Genomic DNA, 20987 nt, shown 5'->3' on the forward strand with positions numbered 1-20987 from the left:
TGATGCAAACATACAAGAGAGAAATGAATTAATTAATTTATGTAATTACATAAATATATATATATATATATATATTTAGTTAAGCAAACAATTTTCTTGCGTGGGTGGGGGAGGGGGTGTGGCTGAATGGTTTATTCCAATCGTTTACATAAGGAGGGGAATACAAATTTACATTTATATATATATATTTTTTTTTTTTGCTAATCATACATAAATTTGATATCAATTTCGCTAAACGCACACAGTCATACAATTACAGCTTGTTTTCCTTTTTTTTTTTTTTTTGTTTCGTAAGGACAGATGAAGGAAGAAAACGAAAAACAAAAACTAAGATGTAAACAACAAAAAAAACACGCAGTGAAGCTGCCAAGTTGTTATATTTGTCTCGTGTTTTATCCGTCTGTTCTTTCCAGCATGCAGAAAGTTATAAAAGAAAGTATTTTCTGTTGTTGCTCGTGTTTGTGTGTCGTTGTCGATGTTGTTGTTGTTGTTCAGCTCTTGTGTTGATTACGTATTACTTGGGAATTATTATATATAATATTATATTATATTATATTGTTTGTTAACAACATTTTCATTCGCTACTCCAATTGCTGCTATTGCTATTGCTGCGGCTGCTGCTGCGGCTGTTGATGTTGTTGTTGTTGCTGCTGCTGCTGCTGTTGCATTGGCATCGCGCCAGGCACAAAGAAACCGCCCTGTGGCACGGCAACCGGCGCCATTGCTGGCGCCAGCACATTCTGTGGCGCTGCAGAGATGGGCGCACCAGATGGATTGAATACATCAACGTAGGAGTTCTTCAGCGCTGCAATGAAAACAATGCAAATTCATGAATATTGGCAACAACATTGGCTAGCTGCAACACCTACTGCGATTGCGTTTAATTTTGAACATGTTCGATTGAAGCTTTGGCTGCGAGCCACCAGGCACCGTTGCTGCTCCTGCTGCTGCCGCTGCCGCTGCTGTTGCTGCTGGAACGGGAGCTGTGGCTAGACCATGTGCCGGCGAGGCAGCTGGCGCAGGCATTGCAGGGATTTCGGCTGCTGTTGCTGCGGGTGCTCCTCCATACATTGTCTCCTGATAGCCAGCTCCGTAATCGTATTCCGCTTGATTCTCATAGACATTCGCATTGTTGGGCAGCTCGGGTGCAGTCATGGACTGCTGTGGCAGCAGATTTGGCGCCGCCATTGGCATTGGCACATTGCCCAAAGTATTGAGAGCTGGTGCTGGCGCTGGTGCTGGTGCTGGTGTGGCGCCCATGTCGCTCATCTTTGGTGGCGGCTTAAATGATTCCGCCTCATCGGCATTGCCCTCAGTGTTTGTCCAGCACTTGCGCTCCTTATCCCAAACAATTGTCGGATTCTTGTCGTCCGGCAAGATCATTTGATTTTTGGGCTTCAGCGAAAACTTGTTCCACAGCCCGCCAAACCAGCCGGAGTTCTGGTTGCCCTGCCCGCTGCAAGGCATGAAAGGGATTAGGATTTGCTTTACGTGGGATTGGCTGCATTGCTGCATTCTTACCCTGGCAAGCCGCCAGCTCCGGCTTGTTGCTGTTGCTGCTGCTCTTTGCCTGTCTTTGCTGTTGCATTGCCGGACGTGGAGTTTCCGGCCGTAACAGCTCCATCGTCGTCATCGTAACTCTTTGATTTTGGCATCGAAATTGTGGGCAGCCTTTGCTGATGTTGCTGTTGATCGAGTGTTGTGGTGGTTGTTGGTGTTTTTGATAATTTGTTGTTGGTTTTTTTTTTTTATTGATTTTTTTATTTTTTTATTGCAGACATGGAAAGTTTTCGAGTTTGTTTTTTGGATTTGGTGGGGATTTGGAGAAATGGCAGTTGATTAGTTTCGGTTATTTGGCAAACGTAAAGCAAAGAAATTAGTTAAAGTGCATTAACACACATACATAAATATATTAATATTTAAATATATATATATATATATATATATATATATAGACAGTAGATAGAGAGATAGATGGTATGTCTAGTTAGTGAACTACATAGAATGAGATTTTAGTTACTCAACTGGCGCAGTCAAAAATAGAAACTTAAACCAGGCGCTCATCGAATTGCAATTAAATATTTCTATAGCTTAAGCTTACAATTTTGTATTCAGTTATCTGGTTTTGTATATATGTATCTGTATAATATATTGCTTAAACATTATTTGTTTGCATATGAAAATCACAGAGTGCCATTTTTACAGTTAACTGTTGTACATATGTATGTCTTTGATTCTGAATTGCGCGCAGGTACTTAAAAGGCGAGCGACAGAGACAGAGACAGACAAAGTTAGAGAGAGAGAGAGAGAAAGAGAAAGAGAGCGAGAGCGAATAGGAAAAGCTGTCACGAGCAGCAATCAAACGACGCGCGCAGCGTGTTCTTTTCTTCTTCTGACTTTGGCAGTCTGGCAACGCTGTGCGCACTGCTTTTACATATTGCGATTTATAACTGTTTCTTAGTGCTAAGAGCCAAGCCGGCGCCGCCTTTGCCATCATCGGTGGGGGCATCGATGTCGAATGTGCGTACCACGCCCATTCTGGGTGTTGCTGTTGTTGTTGTAGTTGTTGTTGTCTGCTTTTTAGCATCCAAATAGGCTTCGAATTTGCTCAAACTCTGCTCCACTTCGGTGCACATTTTCTTATAGTTGATCGGTATGGCCGGATTGGCAATTAGCTCCTGCATGGACCAAACATGCTGAGGCGTTGCAGCCACCAGAGCTGCTGTTACTGATGCTGTTTTGGCAGTCGCTGCTGATGGCTGTTGCTGACGATGTTGTTGTCGGTGATGCTGCTCCTGCTGCTGCTGCTGGTGGCGTTGTCGCCGTTTGATGATGCCCAATTTGCTGAGAAAATCATCGTTGCGCTGCAGCACATAATAATCATCGTATTCATCATAGCCATCATCGTCCTCATCATCATCATCATCGTCGTCCTCGTCCACATCATCATCATCATCATAGTCATCCTCGGCCAGCTCCTCACCCTCGGCATCCTCGTTTATAACATAATCGTGCATCATATATCGATAGCGCAGCATCTCACTGCGATCTGCATTCGCCTCAGCATCGTAGCTGCTGCGCTGCTGCTGCTGCTGCTGCTGCTGTTGAGCAGCGCTCAATGGCATATCAATTGGATAGGTTCCATTGAATACAATATGAGATTTGCTTCTGCCGCCGCTGCTGCTGCTGCTGGTGCTTTTGCTTAGGCTATAGTTGTTGATCGTGCTGTGTTTTGTCAGCGCTAGGCTGTAGCTCTTGCTGTTATCGCTATCGTTATCATTAGCGTTATCGATATCGCAGTCTTGCTCCGCTGCCTCATCAATTGTCGTGGGCAGATCAAAGTTGACGCGCTTAACACCGCCTGTTGCTGCTGCCGCTGCTGCTGCTGACACTGACGCTGTTGTTGTTGCTGCTACTGTGCTTGCTGCTGTTGTCGTTGTTGTGGCTGGCTTGGCTAACACCGGCTTGGCTGGTATGAAGCGCGTGGGCGTGGTTAATGTTTTGGGCACAACATTTATCAAATTGCTGTTGCTATTTTGAAAACTATTCACGCGACTAGCAATTGTTGTTAATGTGGCTTTGCTGGTTGCTGTTGCACAATTGCTGCTGCTGCTGTTGCTGCTGCTGTTGCTTCTACTGATGCTGTTGCTGGTAGCATTATGTTTATTTATGGCTATAATGCTACTTACATCATTCAAATTAAATGGCTTCGCTGTTGTTGTTGCACTCATTTCCGCAATATTGTTGTTGTGGTTGTTGTTGCTGCTGCTGTTGCCAAATTGCAATTTGCGTGACAATTGTTTGCTCTTGTCCTGGTCATGGCTGGCGCAATGCATTTGCTTGCCATTGCCAGCAGCGTGCAGCTTTAAGGCATTGTGTTTAAAGCGATTGTTGCTATGGTCCATCATGTTGCTGCTGCTGCTCTTGCTGCTGCTGCTGCTGCTGCTGTAAGCACTTGGCTGCGGCAGCTGCAATTGTTGCTGCTGTGTTTGCTCCACATCAGCATCTGTTTCAGCTTCAGCTACAGCTACAGTTTCAGCTGCTGTTGCTGCTGCTGCTGCTGCTGCTACAATATTGTTGCTATTGTCTAGATTGCTGCTACTCATGTTGTTGCTGTCGTCAGCAATTTGGTCATTGCTCTCCATCTGCGCCAGCTGCATTCCAAGTGTTTGTGTGTGATTAGAAACATTAGCAACAGATTGCTGATTGAGTATTGCATGCAGCGCGCTTTTACAATTGTCGCTCTTAACAAAATTATGAACAATTTCCAAAATAAAACTACATCAAAGAAATCATAAACTTAATGCCAACTACAACAGCAAGATCAAATCTAAATAAATTTGTATAATCATAGAAAATGCACAAAATTTATAACCAAGAAGAAGAAGAATGGATGGGCTCTGAGCAAAATTTGTAACTAAAACTGCGACGCAACTGTTGCCGCTACTGCTGCTGCCGTTGCGGCTGCTGCTGATGCACCTACCTCATCGCCAAACGGCTGCTGTCCATCCCCGGGCCAATAATCGTAGCCAGATGTTGCTGCTGGCTGTGCATCATAGGCTGGCGTATTGTGGCTGCCATATGCCTCGGTTGCAGTCTCAATGTGCCCATAGACAGCGCCCGGCTGCAACTGTTGCTGTGAGGGATCATACAGGTGTTGCTGCTGCTGTTGTTGCTGCTGCTGCTGTTGCTGTTGCTGTTGCTGTGCTGCATTCGGATCGTAGTACAAAGGCGGCGCATAGCTATCGGTGAGCGCTTGCTCGTGACTCGGCTGCACTTGAGCCGATTGCTCATAGTATTCCGGCTGATGTTGCTGCTGTTGCTGGTGCTCCTGCTGCGCCTCCTGCTCGCGCTGCATGGTGTCCTCATATTGCATGTTCAGCTCGCGCATTTGCTTATTCAAGTCCACGAATTGCTGATCAATATCCGCTTGCTGTTGCTGCTGCTGTAGATGTTGTTGCTCTTGTGGCTGCTGCAAATGAATCCGTCAACAATTGCCGAATATGCAACAGCTGCCACAACTCACCTGATCAGCCAGCGCGCGCAGCTGGCGCAGCCATTCCTTTTCCTCAGGAGCACCGACTTGTGGCGCCGCCTGACCGCCATTAGTTGCATTCGTTGGACTTGCAAAGGACACACGATTGATCAGTATGGGATCATAATAGCGCAAGCGCTCAGCCAGCCCGCAAACCTAAACCAGAATATCACACATTACTATATGTATATGTGTATATAAATATTTATGGAGCTTACGCGTTTTATAAAGTCCGCATCATAGCTATCCGGCTTGAGCTCAATGTGATTGGCGATCTGCTCCAGATAGTTGGTGCAGCGGAAATGCTGCCCATAGTCCAGGATGCGTGTGGCCAACAGGAATTTGTAGTGCTGGAAGTTCACAATGCTGAACTTGTTATCGAACAGCGAGCGTGCGTACTCGTAGATCTCCGTCATGATGATTGCCTCGTTGCTGGCAAACTCATTGAACGGCTTGTAGTGTGAGGCGCCCAGCAAGATGAGCCTGCAAATGGAAAGCATAATTGAATGAATGAAGTGAGTGATGCCCTTGTAAGTAGAAGATGTCCTCTAGCAAGCATTTTAATCGATCAAAGTTTGCTAATCGATATCTGTTGATGACACTCATCAATAAAGAGAGATGGAGCAGTTCTATAAACTTTTAGATTCAACTTGATTTGAGAGTCTTACAAATGTGCTTTGGATCACTCACACACTGGAAGACTAGCAATAGATACAGATAACAATCGATTATTTGATCGATTTCTCAGCTTGATCTACTCCTACTGTCTGCTCACCTGGGCACATTGGCTGTCAGCGTGGTCAGTTCCGTGGCACCGCTGTCGTAACGTCCGAACTCCTCCTGTGCAACTAGATAGCAGAAGTGCGCCGCATAGATGTCGCCGCGCTGAAAGAGCGTATCGCCCAGAGCAACCACCGAGCTGCGATCGTATTCGGGCTGACGCGATTTATTGGTCACCAGGATGGAGAGATGCGAACGCCAGTCGCCCCATTGCTCGTCGCGCAGCTGGCTAACGCAGGCGGGCGTATGGCAGCTCTTCATCTGATAGAGCGTCTGGAGCGGGTCGTTCGCTTTGATGGCGCGACTGAGAAACTTTTGTGCCACATCTGTGAGGGCATAGCGATCCTCGTAGAGGGCCAAGAAGAAGGCGTGCGTCCACAGGTTGTGATCGGTGGCCCATTGCAGCGCCTCCTCGACGTTGCCGCGCAGCACAAAGCTGCGAAACTTGTCGGTGGCAGCTTGCTCCGACATGGGCGCCTCTGTGGCAGCCGCATCTGCATCAGCATCCTGTTCAGTCTCCGCAGCCCCAGCAGCAGCTGCAGCAGCCGGAGCTTTTGTCACAGCCTCGCCATCTGAGTCATTGGCAGTCTCGCTACGATCTCCCACGATACGCACAGCCGCTGAGTCAGCATCCGCTGAGTCGGTGTCCGCTGATTCGGCATCCGCCTCAGCTTCCGGTGCATACGGGTATTCGCGCTGATTCTCCAGCAGCAGATCGCCCACATCCGTGTCGGCAATGACCTGGAAAGAGACGCAACGATGTTAACACGCTGTTAAGTTTGCGGCAAAGGTCAAGCGCTCGACTTACCCCATTCTGTCGCAGCAGCAGTATGAGTAGATTCCACATGAGTGCGTGCGAGGCACGATATTTGTCCACGCTGCCCAGCGGCTTTGTCTGTGTGGCGTACAGAATGCTGCAGGAGCGCGACGGGCCCAAGCGAATCTGCTCCTTGCAGAAGCTGATGATCTTGTCCTTGTGCAGCTTGCGACCCTGCAACGGGCCGGGATAGGCGCGCAGCAGACTGCTGGTGGCATCCTTGATCCTGGGCGCTGCCACATCCACCTCGTTGCGCAAACGTCCGGGTCCAGCGTACATGGGGCGCACGCGCAGCAGCACGCTCATCGAGTAGTTGGCCACCAGGTGCGGCTGATTGTGCAGCAGCGGTGTGCGACGTCGCGGCGGACGCGCCACGCTCGCGTTGCCCATTGCCGTGGCGTCCGCATTGCTGTCGAGAGTCGTTGTTGTTGCACCACCAACAGCAGCTCTGAGCGATGTGCATAAAGAGTTACAAGATTAGTCGGGAATTGTGATGGGCGGGGCGGGGGGAGTTTCATAGAGAACAGCCACAGGCATTATCCGAAAATCATAAATCAAATAAATCAATAATCCAAAAGTAGAATTCCAAAGCAAAAATACATGCAGAAGGGGCGTGGCAGTGTAACGGCTAGGCTTGACAGCGGATAAAAAGAGTTGACAGTGTTTTATTTCTATTTCCCCCAATTACTCCTTATCTTAAAAGCTGAAACAATGCGCGCTTTGATGATAAGCAAACACCATAAACAAATTAGATAGATTGTCAAGACATAAGTATATACACGGAGAGTGTATACCTGTACCAGGTAGACCACCATCTGATAAATGAGAAAACTTTCCTATAGTAAAAGTTAGGTATCTATCAAGAGAGAAGGATAGAGACAGAGACAGAGAGAGAGAGAGATGATAACTAACGTCTCATAATTTAGCTGAAGAAAACCTTGGAGGGTCTCAACACAATATTTAGCAGACTGTAGTTAAAAGACTGTATATACATAGCTTAAATATTTGTATATTTACAATTACTTTCCAAAGAGCTTATTCTCAATGCAATGAATTTCCTAAGCTTCTCTTTTGCCTCTTAGACTGCTGCTAAGCTAACAGAGTCTTCGCTATGTTAAGTCCATGCTTAAGCTGATTATAAACTAAGCTCTGCATGTTAACTGTTAAGCTGCTGTTAACTGTTAATGGAGCGCTGTTAATAGTACTTTAAGTTATCAAACACAGCATAAATAAATGCATAGTCTCTTCTATGAGTTTATTGCAAGCATTGGTAACAGCAACAGGCGAAAGCCAACATTAACAGCGTCACATTAACATTAACAGAGTTGAGAACATCTAGAAAAAAAGCCTTCACTCGAAGCCCTATTCATCACTTCCGATCGAAAAATATTTGTGTTGATATTCCCAAATGTTATGATGTGTGTATATAGGGAAAGATATTTACATAGTTGATGTCTAAGCAGCGCAGCTAACAGCCAAAAGCTGAAATTTCCCGAAAATTTCAAGTCAATAAAGCACAAATTTGGAATAGAAGAAAACTCTAAGCAGAGGACAAATAGATAGGCAGCACTATAATGGCAAAGATAGATGTAGAAGATGTGTTATTTATGTGTGGATGTATGACGAACTTTGGAACCATGTTGAAGGCATGTTTTTTGAAGTAGCACAGTCTACGATGAATTTCGAATTTCGCTTGTGATGTTTTATTAATCTGATACTCTTGCAACGGGTATAGAGAAACTTGTACCAAGTTTTTGTTTATACATGTGCAAATATGATTGGGTCTTACAGCCCAGTTCTATTTGAAAGAATCGTGTTTGTGTATCTAGTTGAAAGTCAACTCGTTTGCCTTGAAGTGTTCACGCCCAACATATTCGGCATTTTGTTTCATAAACAAATTAACTGTATAGGGAGTTATCATATTCAGACTGAGTGACGCTTTGGTATTAGGATACAAAGGTATACCCTGAAACGTGCTGAGAGCGGTAATTAACCCAATCACTCGATCGATTCGATTTGATTTCATTGTTCTGATCGAGAATTCTATAGGAAGCCTATTACTGCTTCTACTTCATTTTACAATTCCCATTTTTAGTGGATTATTCCGGGTATATTTTAGGCTCTAACTCCATTGAAGTCTAGCTATAGCTTATAATCAATCTTCTCAGAGCACTGCAAGAGTATTCAAACTTTGGCATGCCAAAGTCAGCTGTTCCATTCTCTACTTTGATGAGCTTATAGCATGAGTGTTAGAGAAAGAGAGACAGAGAGAGAGAGAGCGAGCGAGAGTTTTGGGTTTGTTTTTTGTTTTTTGTAGAGACCACCTGATATCGACGCCGCATTCCGAGCCAGCATAATAACGCTTATATCCGGCTATCGTTGCATCCTCACAGTTCAAATTGCTTAACGAACGAGCGCTGGAGATGCCATAGGAAGCCAACCTGAGATGTCGATTGTTGCTGTGTGTATCGCTGCCATAGAGGCTGGCGCTGTCATCGCCCCCTAGTGTGCTGTTCAATAGATCCGAATAATCATGTTGCTGTTGTTGTTGTTGTTGTTGCTGCTGTTGTTGTTGCTGATAGAGATTCAGTTGTTGGCGACGACGATGGAATTCATTGGCTTGTGTTATGTATGCGTGTGTGTACCTAAAGAGGGAGCACATGACGGCGTTTGGTTGTTTTTGTTGTGTGTGTGTGTGTGTGTGTGTGTGTGTGTGTGTGTGTGTGTGTGTGTGTGTGTGTGTGTGTGTGTGTGTGAGTGTGTGTGTGTGTGGTTGTTCGAGTTGTTGTTAGAAACGAAAAACATTATTTGCTTGTTGTTGGTTGTTGGTTGTTATTCTTGTTGCTGTTAGTAGAAGAAGACAGCACAACTGCAACGAGCAGTACTTGGAATGCTAGTGAGTAGTACTTCTTTAGGGGGAGTTACACAAAGCGCAGCGAGCAAAATCGACGAACTACTGTGAGGGAGTGAGAGAGAGTGACAGTGGATGGGAGAAAGAGAGAGAGCGAGAGCGAGAGAGCGAGCGAGCGAGTTGGTTTGGCTTTGGTTGGATCTGGGGAATAACACATACATAATTATTTACGCTGGGAATTTGGAGGGAAATTTCTTGGCCGCGCCGCTGTTAGCTCAATGATAGACAACATAATGTTAAGTAACATAACGAATAAGCCACAGAAACTAAACAAATATAAGCAGCGAGAGCACCAAAATAAAAGGAGCTCAGCGAGTAAGTGAGGTGAATTGAGTTGAGGTAAGTAAAGGTAGCTACGACAACATGCCCAAGGAGTTGTAAGAGAATTAGGATAACAAAAAAGTTAAAGTAACGAGTAACGAGTAACGAATAACCATTCAAGAGTAACGAGTAACGAGCATTTCATTTACTCTGACCAAAAAAACGCAACTCTGCAGACGAGAGTTGATGAATTCTACTCTACTCTACATAAATATTCATACACAACTAATACTAGCTTGATCCTAACAATCTTACATCTGAAGAACGTTGGAATGAAACAATACGAAGAACTAAAGCCAAACGAAAAACTGTTTTTAAGAGAGTGTTATTATTATAATTTTGTTACTATGTTTCAGGCCTAATTAAATGACACTGTTCCATTCCGAACGTTCCTGAGTGAGCTTTAACTATCTGCATTGCTTTGCGACAAGTGTAGATATGACTTAAGTGTTTCATTTCCAGTCGTTCCAGTCGAGTATGAACTAATAAAGGACAGGTAGACAAGTGTTTATTTCCTAATCGTTCCCATACCCCCTTACAACTATGTAGCCTAGAATTTCAGTCATATTTATACAGGCATTTCATTTCCAATCGTTCCAAAAGCTACAAAGGCTACTGCTGCTTTGAAAAAACCACTCGAGTGTTTCATTCCCAATTGGTCCCACGGTTATTGCTAACCACTTTGGATGTGTTTCGACATGATTAATATATATTAATAAGTGCTTAGTTAAAGTATTTGTGAAAGTGTTTCATTTCAATACGTTTCTGTGCCTATTTAGTTGATATTCTATTGGGAGTTTAGCCCATTTTGATGGAATTAGTGGCATTAACTAGTGCAGAGCCATGGATTAAAATAGATAAACCAAGCAACTGGTGAACTAGCCTACTGGATCAACTGCTCAATCTGCAAAGTTGGCGCGCATGGATTGAGATTGACATTGGATTCAGGTTTGTCCCTGGCACTTACCTTTCCCGCTCACTGAGCGCGTCCTCGTTGCCAACGCCGGCAGCAGAGCCAGCGCCGGTGCGGTCCACAAAAGCCCTGGGATCCATACCGATCAGCTGATCGTGCATCGGATGCTTTGCTGCCTTCGATGCGGCGCCCGCATTCACCGCAGCGCTCATCATCATCTGGCCATACAACTTGGTGTACATGTCCATATAGGCGCGCGGATCACACGACATCTGCTCGTAGATGCTGAACGGATCGTAGCCGGCCGTTGGATTTGCATACTGTTCGTAATTGCGTCGCTTGCTGCTGCCATTGACCGACTCCTTCTTGAGGTCGCTGTTGCGCGAGCTCTTGTTGCGGTAGCCCTCGTAGGTGCGCGCATCCCATTGCTGCTGCTGCCAGTCCGCGTGATGCGAGTGACGCCCTCGCTCGCCGCCATCATGGCTGCGCCGGCTGCTGCGCTGTTTGTCCTGCTGCGAGGAGGGGGCCTGCTTCTCCGAGCGCCTCGAGCGATAGTGACTGCCGCCGCGTGGCATCGATCGCATCTCATAGTCATCGTAGTCGTCGTCGGCGGCCACAGCGCTGCGGCTGTGACGGCTTCCCTTGCTTTTGCGTCCGCCTGTGCCGCTGCCGGCAGCGCTGCCGCCACCTCCGCCGCCGCCATCGCTGGCTGCCGCCTGGACGGCTGCGTCCGACTCGCCGTCGTAGTTGCTGTTGTTGTTGCTATACCGCGACATTCGATACATCGTATCATCGCGTCGCCACGTATGGCGATCACGCTCTCTTTCGCGTTCCCTTTCACGTTCCCGTTCCCGTTCACGTTCACGTTCACGTTCACGCTCTCGTTCCCGCTCCCGTTCTCTGTCGCTGCGCTCTCTGCCACTGCGCTCCGGCTCATGTCTGCGATGCTGATCCGCATCACGGCTGCGTCGCTTCATATCACGGCCCGATTTGCTGCTGCTGTTGCTCTCGTTGTGGCCAGCTGGGCCTCCGCCGGCACCGCCGCCGCCCACAGCACGTGCCGAATCCTCTGTTTCGCCTTCGTAGTTGTTGCTCGTGTTGTTGCTGCTATAATGGCGGCGATTGCTGCGCAAGCTGCGCATGCTCCGCTCATCCGTCTGACGTCGCGGCGGCAGGTCATGCCTATCACTTAGCAGCCACTCATCCTCGGACTCATCCTCCGACTCCAGATCGAGCGAGGCCGCCGGACGGGGCTTGCCACGTGCATGTTGCTGCTGCTTCTTCTCGAGCAACAGTTGCTGTTGTTGCAACTGCTGCTGCACGCTCGTCTCATTGTCCTCGTTGCTAATGTGATGTGTTTGATGTATTTCCGAATCCAGTTCAATTGCAGCGGCTGATCCCGATGCACCTGTACCCACTCCTCCTACTGCTCCACCAGTTGCTGTTGTTGTCGGCACTGTCAGCGACGCTGGCGGCTGCACTGGCCGCTGATCCTCCAGATTCTCGCCGTCAAGCACCACCTCACGTTGCTCTCCGGACAGCACCACGGCTTGGGCGTGCGTCTCCACGCCCGTTACTACGCGATGCGCTGATGTCTGCATCTGTTGCTGTTGTTGTTGCTGTTGCTGGTGCTGCTGATGTTGTTGCTGCAGCTGCTGCTGTTGTTGCTGCTGCGGGTGGAAGAGATCAGTACGCATCGGCTGCTCACCCTCGGAGGTGTCCTCGCCATCGGCTTGGCGGTCGGACATATGCAGCGCATTGGCCACATGACTGGCTGGCTGCTCGGTGCCAGTGACCAGACGTTGCTGCTCCACCAGCTCCGGCTGTCCAAGCACAAGTCGCGACAGGCCTGGCGGCGGCAACAGTCCATCCGCCTCCCAGTTGCCCTCGTTGGCCTCCTCCTCGTGCTGCTCAGACAGATGACTCGTCTGCAGGTATTGTGCACGCTCGTCATTGGGCGCTGCTAGCAGTACCTCCTGATTCTCATACGGCTGCTCCGGCTGGCTTGGTTCCGGCATCAGCATCTGTACAGGCGCTGCAGCTGGCATGGGCACAATTGGAGTTGGTGCTGGTGCTGCCGCTGCCGATGCACCTGGTGTGGCCAATATATTCACGCGCTGGCTTAGTCCACCGGAACGCTTGAAAGGATTTCCGGCTGCCGAGTCCATTGAAGGCGGTGGCAGCACAGGCGTCGCGGCAACAGGAGGAGCGGCCGATGGAGGATTGCCCGGTGGAGGAGCAGTCACTGGAGGGGCTGCTGCTACTGGAGGTCCTGCCACTGAAGAAGCTGCAGGTGGCTGATTTTGGAAAGCTTGTGGGGGCACAATGGCATTCAGTTCGGGCTCCGACACGGGCGACAGTTGCTCCGCGGAGGGCGATAGCAAAGGCGGCAATTCCAATGATTTGCTTGGTTCAGTATTATTATTATTGTTGTTGTTGTTGGTATTGCTGGTATTGAGGTTGTTGCTGGTGTTTAGGTTATTACTAAAGGTGTGCCAGGTGCTCTGGCCTTGCACATTAAAGGAATCCTCCACAATGTTAGCGACCGGCGACACCTCATTGTGGCTATTAATGCCGCTGTTGTTGTTGTTAGTGTTGCTAATGTTGCTAATGTTGTTATTGCTATTGTTGTTGACATTATCATTCCAATCGCCCCAATCACCCCATCCATCATTTTTGCCACTATTATTATTATCAAAGAACTCGGCAGCTGGCTGTATCTGTGGCTCCGGCTGCTGCTGCACCAATGGTGATGGTTGATAATATTGTTGTTGAGCGGACATCATATCGGGCTGTGCATAGGTCAGTGGAACAGCAGGTGCTGGTGCTGTTGCTGGAGCGGGAGCAGAAACAGGAGTAGGAACTGTTGCAGGTGATCCATAACTCAGTGGCTTGGGTTGTGCTGTGCCGGCAAAGTAATTGTTATAGCTGAGCGACGACGACTGTTGTTCCTGTTCTGGCCAAAATGCTTGTTGGCCGGGCTGTGGCAGCTGTTGTTGAAACATTTGGCTGGCATAAAGCTGCGGCTGCGGCTGCGGCTGAGGCAGAGGCTGCGACTGTGACGGCGACTGATTGTGATGTATTTGAGATGCCTGCTGCTGCAATTGTTGTTGCTGTTGCATTTGCTGTTGTTGCTGTTGCTGTTGTTGCTGCAGACGATGCCGTTGTTGCGGCGGTGGCAGCCAGCTGGCATTGTTGTGCAACATGTTGTCGCAGTGCGTTAGCTGGGAAAACTGCAAGAAACGAAATCGCAACAGAAAGAAAAACAGTTAAACGTTTGGTCAAATTTAGTGCTAAACAACTTTTTAAGCGCAATGTTAAATAGCTGGCAACGGCCAGGCCTTTCTGTTATTATTATTATTTTTCTCTCTCCATTTTAATCCCAATTGAGTATTCACAGTTATTTGCGTATGTGCGTGTGTGTTGGATTGAGCAAAGCTGCCACACAGCTTTTCGGTGACAGCTGTGCTCATTTCACGTTAGGATAACGCAATCGAATGCTTCAATACCTGCGCTTACATCGCCTTAATTGTTATTTGCAGATCACAATTGCTAATTACTGTTGCTGGCAGGCGACTTTAGTCTAGGGGCAAATTGCAAATTAGTTAGGCTTTTGACAACAACAAATTAGAAAAGAGAACCAATCAAGTATATGTGTATTAGTGAATTTGTTATGCCGTGCATTGCTTTGCTCATGTCTTGTTAATTATTTCTCTTGTATTGTTGTTGTGCAGCTTTTTTTTTTCTTTTTGTATAATCCAACGATCACAATGGCTGCAGTAACAGTAGCAAAAACAACAATAACCACGTTGAGCTAAAAGTTTACGTGGACGTTTGATACGCGCACCCCTATACCCGCTTGAAGCACCAACAGACACGCACACACACGAGCACGCACTCACACTGACAAAATTTTTCGTCGTTTTTATTACCACGGTTTCGCTCTGGTATTTGTTGTTGTCGTTTTCGTACTGCTTGACACAGCAGGTTTTTTATTCGCTCTGCGGTGTTTTGCACATGTATGTGTATATATTATTTACACTTGCATTTTTATAATATTTAATAACTGTATGTTGTACAAAATTTTGTAAATTTTTGCCTTTTTCAACATCAACGTAAAGTCAAAAGTGAAATAGCCAAATTGGAGCAGTGGTTGGCAGATAGAAAGAGAGAGAGACAGAAAGAGCGAGAGAGCTATGCTGCCAGAGAGCCGTCAAAGTTTCAGTCAAACTGCAAAAACAAATAGACGTACGCACACACACACACACAAACACAGGGCTGTCACCGCTTAAATGTAATTGCTCCAAGTGGCCCGGGCGGTGGGGTTGCTGGCACTTGCAGACAACCGTTTCGCATAATTAGGCATAAGCAGCTGATTAGCCGATAAGTAGCCGTCCATCATATTTATAAAAATAACAACAGCTACACCGTCGTACATGGACCGAAAGAAAAGTGCACACACACACATGCACACACATACACTTGCGCCCCACTTCATAAGCACATCAACACAAACACAAGGTGTCAATCCTGGGCCTTTCATTTTTTCTTTACTTGTTAGTTTGTCGTAATTGGTATAGTATTGTCGCTATAAACACTTACACGAAACTTTTCCTCAATTACGCCAGTGTGTTACTTATTTAATAATTTTCTGCAGTTTGGTTATTTTGTATTTAAATGGAATTTTTCGAGTACAAATGCCAACTCGACTTTTCGCAAGCGTTGCCAGTCTGATAGCGATAGACTAACTTTCCTAACTAATATCTGTTAACGCAGCCTGTAAACGCAAAATTGACTCTTTTAACATATGTCAACGCAGACTGATTCACAACAGCTGTTAACAAGTCCCCAGAGCGATGAGACCATATGTATGTTACTTTTAAAATACCAAATTTTAGATGTGAAATACCATAGACTTGCGCATAAACGGTGTATTCTGAAGTTAAGCGTATATGGTCACTAAAACGTGCTTTCAATCTTCAAAAATTCAAGTTGTATTTGTATTTATAATTTAATCGAAATGGGTAAAAAGGATAAGAACAAGAAGAAAGGCAAGGGTGCCGAAAAAACAGCCATGAAGACGGATAAAAAACTGGCAGCCAAACAAAAGAAAATGCTTGAGAAGCTCGGGGAGGTAAAGCACGTTTTAAATTCTCAACAAGAGTTTATATACAAAATTTTTAATTATTTTTTTTAGGCGGATATTGCGGATATTGTTAAAAAACTGGAAGCCCAAGAGCAGAGCTTAACGACCATAACCGAAAATGTATGCGAAGCACCAACGCCTCGCTCCAATTTCTCGCTAGTAGCGCATCCCGAAAAAGAGGAGCTCATTCTCTTTGGCGGCGAGCTGTATAATGGAGCTAAAGTTTGCATTTATAACGACTTGTACTTTTATAATATACCGCGCAACGAGTGGAAGCAACTGCGCTCGCCGTCGGGCCCAACGCCACGCAATGGCCACCAAATGGTTGCCACAGCTAACGATGGCGGCCAGCTCTGGGTAAGGGATTCGAAGAGATTCAAATTGGTTTCTTGATTTCATACATTTTGATGGTTTTTCAGCTTTTTGGTGGGGAGCACGCCAGTCCGTCACAGCTGCAATTCTACCATTACAAGGATCTCTGGACACTCAGCCTAAAGACGCGACAGTGGTCCAAGATCAATGCACCGAACGGACCCAGTGCCCGCAGCGGACATCGCATGGTCGTTTCCAAGAAGCGTCTCTTCGTCTTTGGCGGCTTTCACGATAACAATCAATCCTATCACTACTACAACGATGTGCACGTCTTCTCGCTGGAGACATACGAATGGCTGAAGATTGAAGTTGCGGGCCCGATCGTGCCGGCTGTGCGCTCCGGCTGCTGCATGGCCGCCGCACCGGACGGCAAGATCTACATATGGGGTGGCTATGCGAGGACCTCAATGAAAAAGGATCTGGATCGAGGCATAACGCACACAGACATGTTTATGCTGGATGTGGACAGTACGGCTTATCTGATATCTACTGTTGCTTATCTAATTTGATTTCCTTTTCCTTCCAGAGTCTGGCAACGGCAACAAGTTCAAGTGGAGCACTGTCAAGCCCGGCGGCTATCGTCCGAAGCCGCGCAATAGCGTTGGATGCACCGTTGCAGCAAATGGCAAAGCGTATTGCTTTGGCGGCGTCATGGACGTCAACGAGGATGACGAGAATGTGCAAGGGCAATTCGGGGATGAGCTGCTCGCCTTCGATATGAGCTCGCAGGTGTGGCGCCTGCTGGAAGTCGCAGCCAAGACCAAAGGCAGCTCCAAGCCGGATAAGGACAAGGTGCACGATGTAGAAATGGCAGGCGATGCGGTGCCAGCTGCCGAGAAGACGGTCACCACCAGCACAGATGGCATTTTCACTGTGACCGTGGGCGGTCCTGGCTCCAGTCAAGCTGCCACGCCCTATGTGTCCAAGATACCCAGTCTGTTTGGCCCACCGAGGCGCACAGATGTGCCGTCGCCACGCATGAATCCGGGCCTGTGCGTCTGCAAGGGCATTCTATATCTGTTCGGCGGGCTCTACGAGGAGGATGAGAAGCAGCATACTTTGAATGATTTCTATGCCCTGGATCTGCACAAGCTGGAGCAATGGAAAGTCCTGATAGCGGGCAATCAGAGGGCGCACGACTGGATTGATGATGATGAGAGTAGCAGCTCCGACGAGGAGTGCTCCGATGACGATGATGACGACGATGATGATGATGATGATGATTCAGAAATGGAAACTGATTGAATGCCTAATACACTGTATATAGTTAAAATGTATTTGAAGCAATACAATTTTTTCTATACACCTGAGCATTGAATATAGTTTATTAACTTGTAGAGGGTTAAAATAGTTTAATTCAAATATTTTCAAATTTTTATCAGTACCGTAGCTGGCAGCTATAGTGCATAGTAAACAAATGTATTAAATATCAAATAAAATACTACATTATTGAAGTATTATCAGTATTTTCGTATTAAGCAAACAGGTTTAATGTACTAAACTTCTTGCAAAATATACTAAAATGTAGTATTTAATGCATGCCAATTAGCATTTGTCCAGCGTACACCTGACCCGTAAACATGTTATGTGTGCGTGCGTTCGCATATCTCCCTGAGTGTGTGTGTGTGTGTGTGTGTGTGTGTGCATGTAGGTGTGAGCATGTGTGTGCGTATTATTATTATTGTTAAGGTTAACCAACAAGTTAGTTAAATGCTTAAGCGCTTGCGTATATAGTTAATTACTTTTAAGTTAAGTGCGACAAATAGAAGCTACAGATGCTGCGCCTACTCCTCAGCAACTGCAATCGCAGCGACTTGATCAGGTAACGCAGCCAAGTGGAGAGCAGCGGCTCACTTGCTCCACACGCTCCTCACTTCACACACAGCCTTGCCCCAGACGCCCTCATCACGCCTCCCCTGCACCCGTCGTCCACTCCCCTCTCTAGCAGAAACGCGCGCGCGTTTCGTTTGATGATAAAGTTTTTGCCCTTTTTGCTGCTTGATTATGTCATCAAATGTTGTTTTTCTATCGTTGTCGCTGCTGCTACTGCTGCTCCCTCATCGTCAACTCGTCGCTCTGGGTGCCCCGCCAGTCGGAGCCTGCTGCAGCATCTGCCGCAGTCGCCGCTCGGCGCACGGCTCCAGAATGCCACCAGGCTGATGCGCCAGCATCAATGGGCCGGGCCACGGCCGGCGGCCGCCAAAGTCCAGACGGCGCGCGCCTTGCTCTGGGGTGGCGGCTGTTTGGGCGTAGGCGTGGCAGCGCGCAGCTGGTGGACGAGTCGAGCGCTGGCCCACTGCGAGGCCAATCGGCTGGCCGGCGTCATACAGCACACGCTGCAGCAGGAGACGGATAAGAACTTTGACTGGAAACGCCTGTGGACATATCTGGAGCCGCACACCTGGGAGCTGATCGGTGCAATATTGGTAAGTACTGCCGCTGCTCTCGCTGCAGTGCATCCACATTTCATCGCTGTCATTGCAGGCAGCCCTAATCGTGGCCTTCATAAACATCCGGATTCCCAATCTGCTGGGGGATCTGGTCAATAGGCTGGCGCGCTACGCCAACACCTATGTGATGGACCCGATCAACAACTCCTTCGTGAAGGACGTCAGCAAGCCGGCCAGCAATCTGCTGAGTCTCTACATGCTCCAGTCGGGCTTCACCTTCGTCTACATCTACCTGCTGAGTCGCGTGGGCGAGCAGATGGCCGCGCGGATGCGCCAGGATCTGTTCAAGCAAATCGTGCTGCAGGACATCTCGTTCTTCGACGAGAACCGCACGGGTGAGCTGGTGAACCGCCTCACCGCCGACGTGCAGGACTTCAAGACCTCCTTCAAGCATTTCGTCGCCCACGGCCTGAGGAGCGGCGCCCAGCTGATCGGCGGCAGCGTCTCCCTGTTCATGATATCGCCCCACATGGCGGCCATCGCCCTGGCCAGCGTGCCCTGCGTGGTCCTCTTCATGTCGTACCTGGGACGCAAGCTGCGCTCCCTCAGCAAGAGCTCGCAGGCGCAGGTGAGTCGATGCTGATGCAGAGAGTTCTCCTTGTCAATTCTCTATATGTAATCTCCATTCCTTAGGCGGAACGTGCCACTGGCGTCTGCGAGGAGGCTCTGTCCAACATACGCACGGTGCGGTCCAGCGCCTGCGAGTACCGAGAGATGGAGCTCTTCGAGCAGGAGACGAACGAGGCGGCGCGTCTCGCCCAGGAGCTGGGCTACGGCATCGCCGTCTTCCAGGGCCTGACCAACTTCTTCCTGAACACCCTCGTCCTGTCGACGCTCTTCATGGGCGGCCACCTGATGTCCACAGAGAGCCTGACGCCGGGCGCTCTCATGGCCTTCCTGGTCGCCTCGCAGGGCGTCCAGCGCTCGCTCTCGCAGGGCTCCATCCTGCTGGGCACCATGATACGCGGCCTGACGGCGGGCAGCCGCGTCTTTGAGTTCCTCTCGCTGCAGCCCAAGGTGGAGCTGTTGCGTGGCTACGTCATACCCGAGGAGCGGCTGCACGGCGAGATTCGCTTCGAGAACGTCTGCTTCGCCTATCCCATGCGACCGGATCATGTAAGTAGTGGGCATATCCAAAGCTGCAGCTGATTCTAATATGGAATTCTCTTGCCCGCTCTGCAGCTGGTGCTGAAGGACTTCAACCTGACGCTGCGACCCGGCCAGACGGTCGCCCTGGTCGGCGCCAGCGGCTCGGGCAAGTCCACCATCGCCGCTCTCCTCGAGCGCTTCTACGAACCTACCTCAGGCAACATCAAGCTGGACGGCTACAAGCTCTCCGACATCTCGCCCTATTGGCTGCGGGCCAATGTGCTGGGATTCATTGAGCAGCAGCCCATTCTCTTCGGCACCAGCATCCTGGAGAATGTGCGCTACGGCAAGCCGGACGCCAGTGAAACGGATGTCTTCGATGCATCCAAGCTGGCCCAGTCGCACGACTTCGTCACCAGCCTGCCCGATGGCTATGCCACGCACGTGGGCGAGCGCGGCACCCAGCTGAGTGGGGGCCAGAGGCAGCGCATTGCCATCGCCCGGGCGCTGGTCAAGAATCCGCGCATCCTCATCCTGGACGAAGCGACGAGTGCGCTGGACGCCACCAGCGAGTCGGAGGTGCAAAAGGCCCTAGACACTGCCGTGCAGAATCGCACCACCCTAGTGATAGCACACAGGCTGTCCACGATACGCAATGCGGATCTGATTGTGGTCATGGATCAGGGACGCGTTGTGGAGGTGAGTCGAAGAAGGATTCTGTTTTCCTAGAAACATATATATATATATATCTCTCTCCCTGCAGACGGGCAAGCATGATGAGCTGATGGCCAAGCGTGGCCTGTACTTTGAGCTAGTGCGTCAGCAGGAGCGGCGCGAGAACCAGGAGCAGATCCTCGACCAGGCGCAGATCCTGGAGCCGCCAATTAGCGAAAATTCCCCAAACGTCGAGACGACAAAGAATACAGTACAATAACATAACGACATATATATAGATATGTATCTATATAATTCCCCTGTACATACAATATTTTTTTAATTTATTTAATTGTTTGAGAGATTTACATTTAAATTTAAAAAACAAAAATCACAAATTCGATAAGTTAAATAGGCCGAACGACTGCTGTTCATGTTAAAAAACCAAACCGTAATGCATTATTTTCAATGTACATAAAGCAAGTCGATTATAATTTGT

General features: G+C 48.2%; 3 protein-coding genes across 7 annotated transcripts; 2 read left to right on the forward strand and 1 right to left on the reverse strand.

Annotated features, from left to right (window-relative positions):
• Positions 1–24: 24 nt before the first annotated feature.
• On the reverse strand, positions 25–15529 carry LOC6585532. 5 transcript variants are annotated; one of them, XM_015160939.3, is made up of 12 exons: positions 15380–15529; positions 10832–14010; positions 8957–9277; positions 6624–7080; positions 5811–6556; positions 5254–5518; positions 5027–5191; positions 4484–4969; positions 3690–4154; positions 1522–1685; positions 870–1456; positions 25–805 (listed from the first exon to the last, which is right to left on the reverse strand). In XM_015160939.3, the coding sequence occupies exons 2-12, from the start codon at positions 13981–13983 to the stop codon at positions 603–605; spliced, it is 7011 nt and encodes a 2336-aa protein (XP_015016425.2). In that variant the 5' UTR covers positions 13984–14010; positions 15380–15529; the 3' UTR covers positions 25–602. The 5 variants fall into 5 exon arrangements, with proteins under 5 accessions (XP_015016425.2, XP_015016427.2, XP_032588747.1 ...); XM_015160941.3 differs by having other exon boundaries at positions 4484–4972; XM_032732856.2 differs by lacking the exon at positions 15380–15529 and adding an exon at positions 14710–14815 and having other exon boundaries at positions 4484–4972.
• A 168-nt stretch (positions 15530–15697) lies between these two features.
• Positions 15698–17605, forward strand: LOC6585531 (kelch domain-containing protein 4). The gene is made up of 4 exons (XM_002011123.3): positions 15698–15911; positions 15975–16280; positions 16343–16763; positions 16822–17605. Exons 1-4 carry the CDS (start codon positions 15798–15800, stop codon positions 17538–17540), a joined length of 1560 nt encoding a protein of 519 aa, XP_002011159.1. The 5' UTR covers positions 15698–15797; the 3' UTR covers positions 17541–17605.
• Positions 17606–17930: 325 nt separating this feature from the next.
• Positions 17931–20982, forward strand: LOC6585530 (mitochondrial potassium channel ATP-binding subunit). The gene is made up of 6 exons (XM_002011122.4): positions 17931–18117; positions 18388–18721; positions 18780–19313; positions 19379–19861; positions 19928–20533; positions 20598–20982. Exons 1-6 carry the CDS (start codon positions 18071–18073, stop codon positions 20766–20768), a joined length of 2175 nt encoding a protein of 724 aa, XP_002011158.1. The 5' UTR covers positions 17931–18070; the 3' UTR covers positions 20769–20982.
• Positions 20983–20987: the final 5 nt, after the last annotated feature.

The sequence above is a fragment of the Drosophila mojavensis genome, unplaced genomic scaffold (genome assembly GCF_018153725.1).
Source record: "Drosophila mojavensis isolate 15081-1352.22 unplaced genomic scaffold, ASM1815372v1 contig_136, whole genome shotgun sequence".
In the NCBI taxonomy this organism is placed as follows: domain Eukaryota; kingdom Metazoa; phylum Arthropoda; class Insecta; order Diptera; family Drosophilidae; genus Drosophila; species Drosophila mojavensis.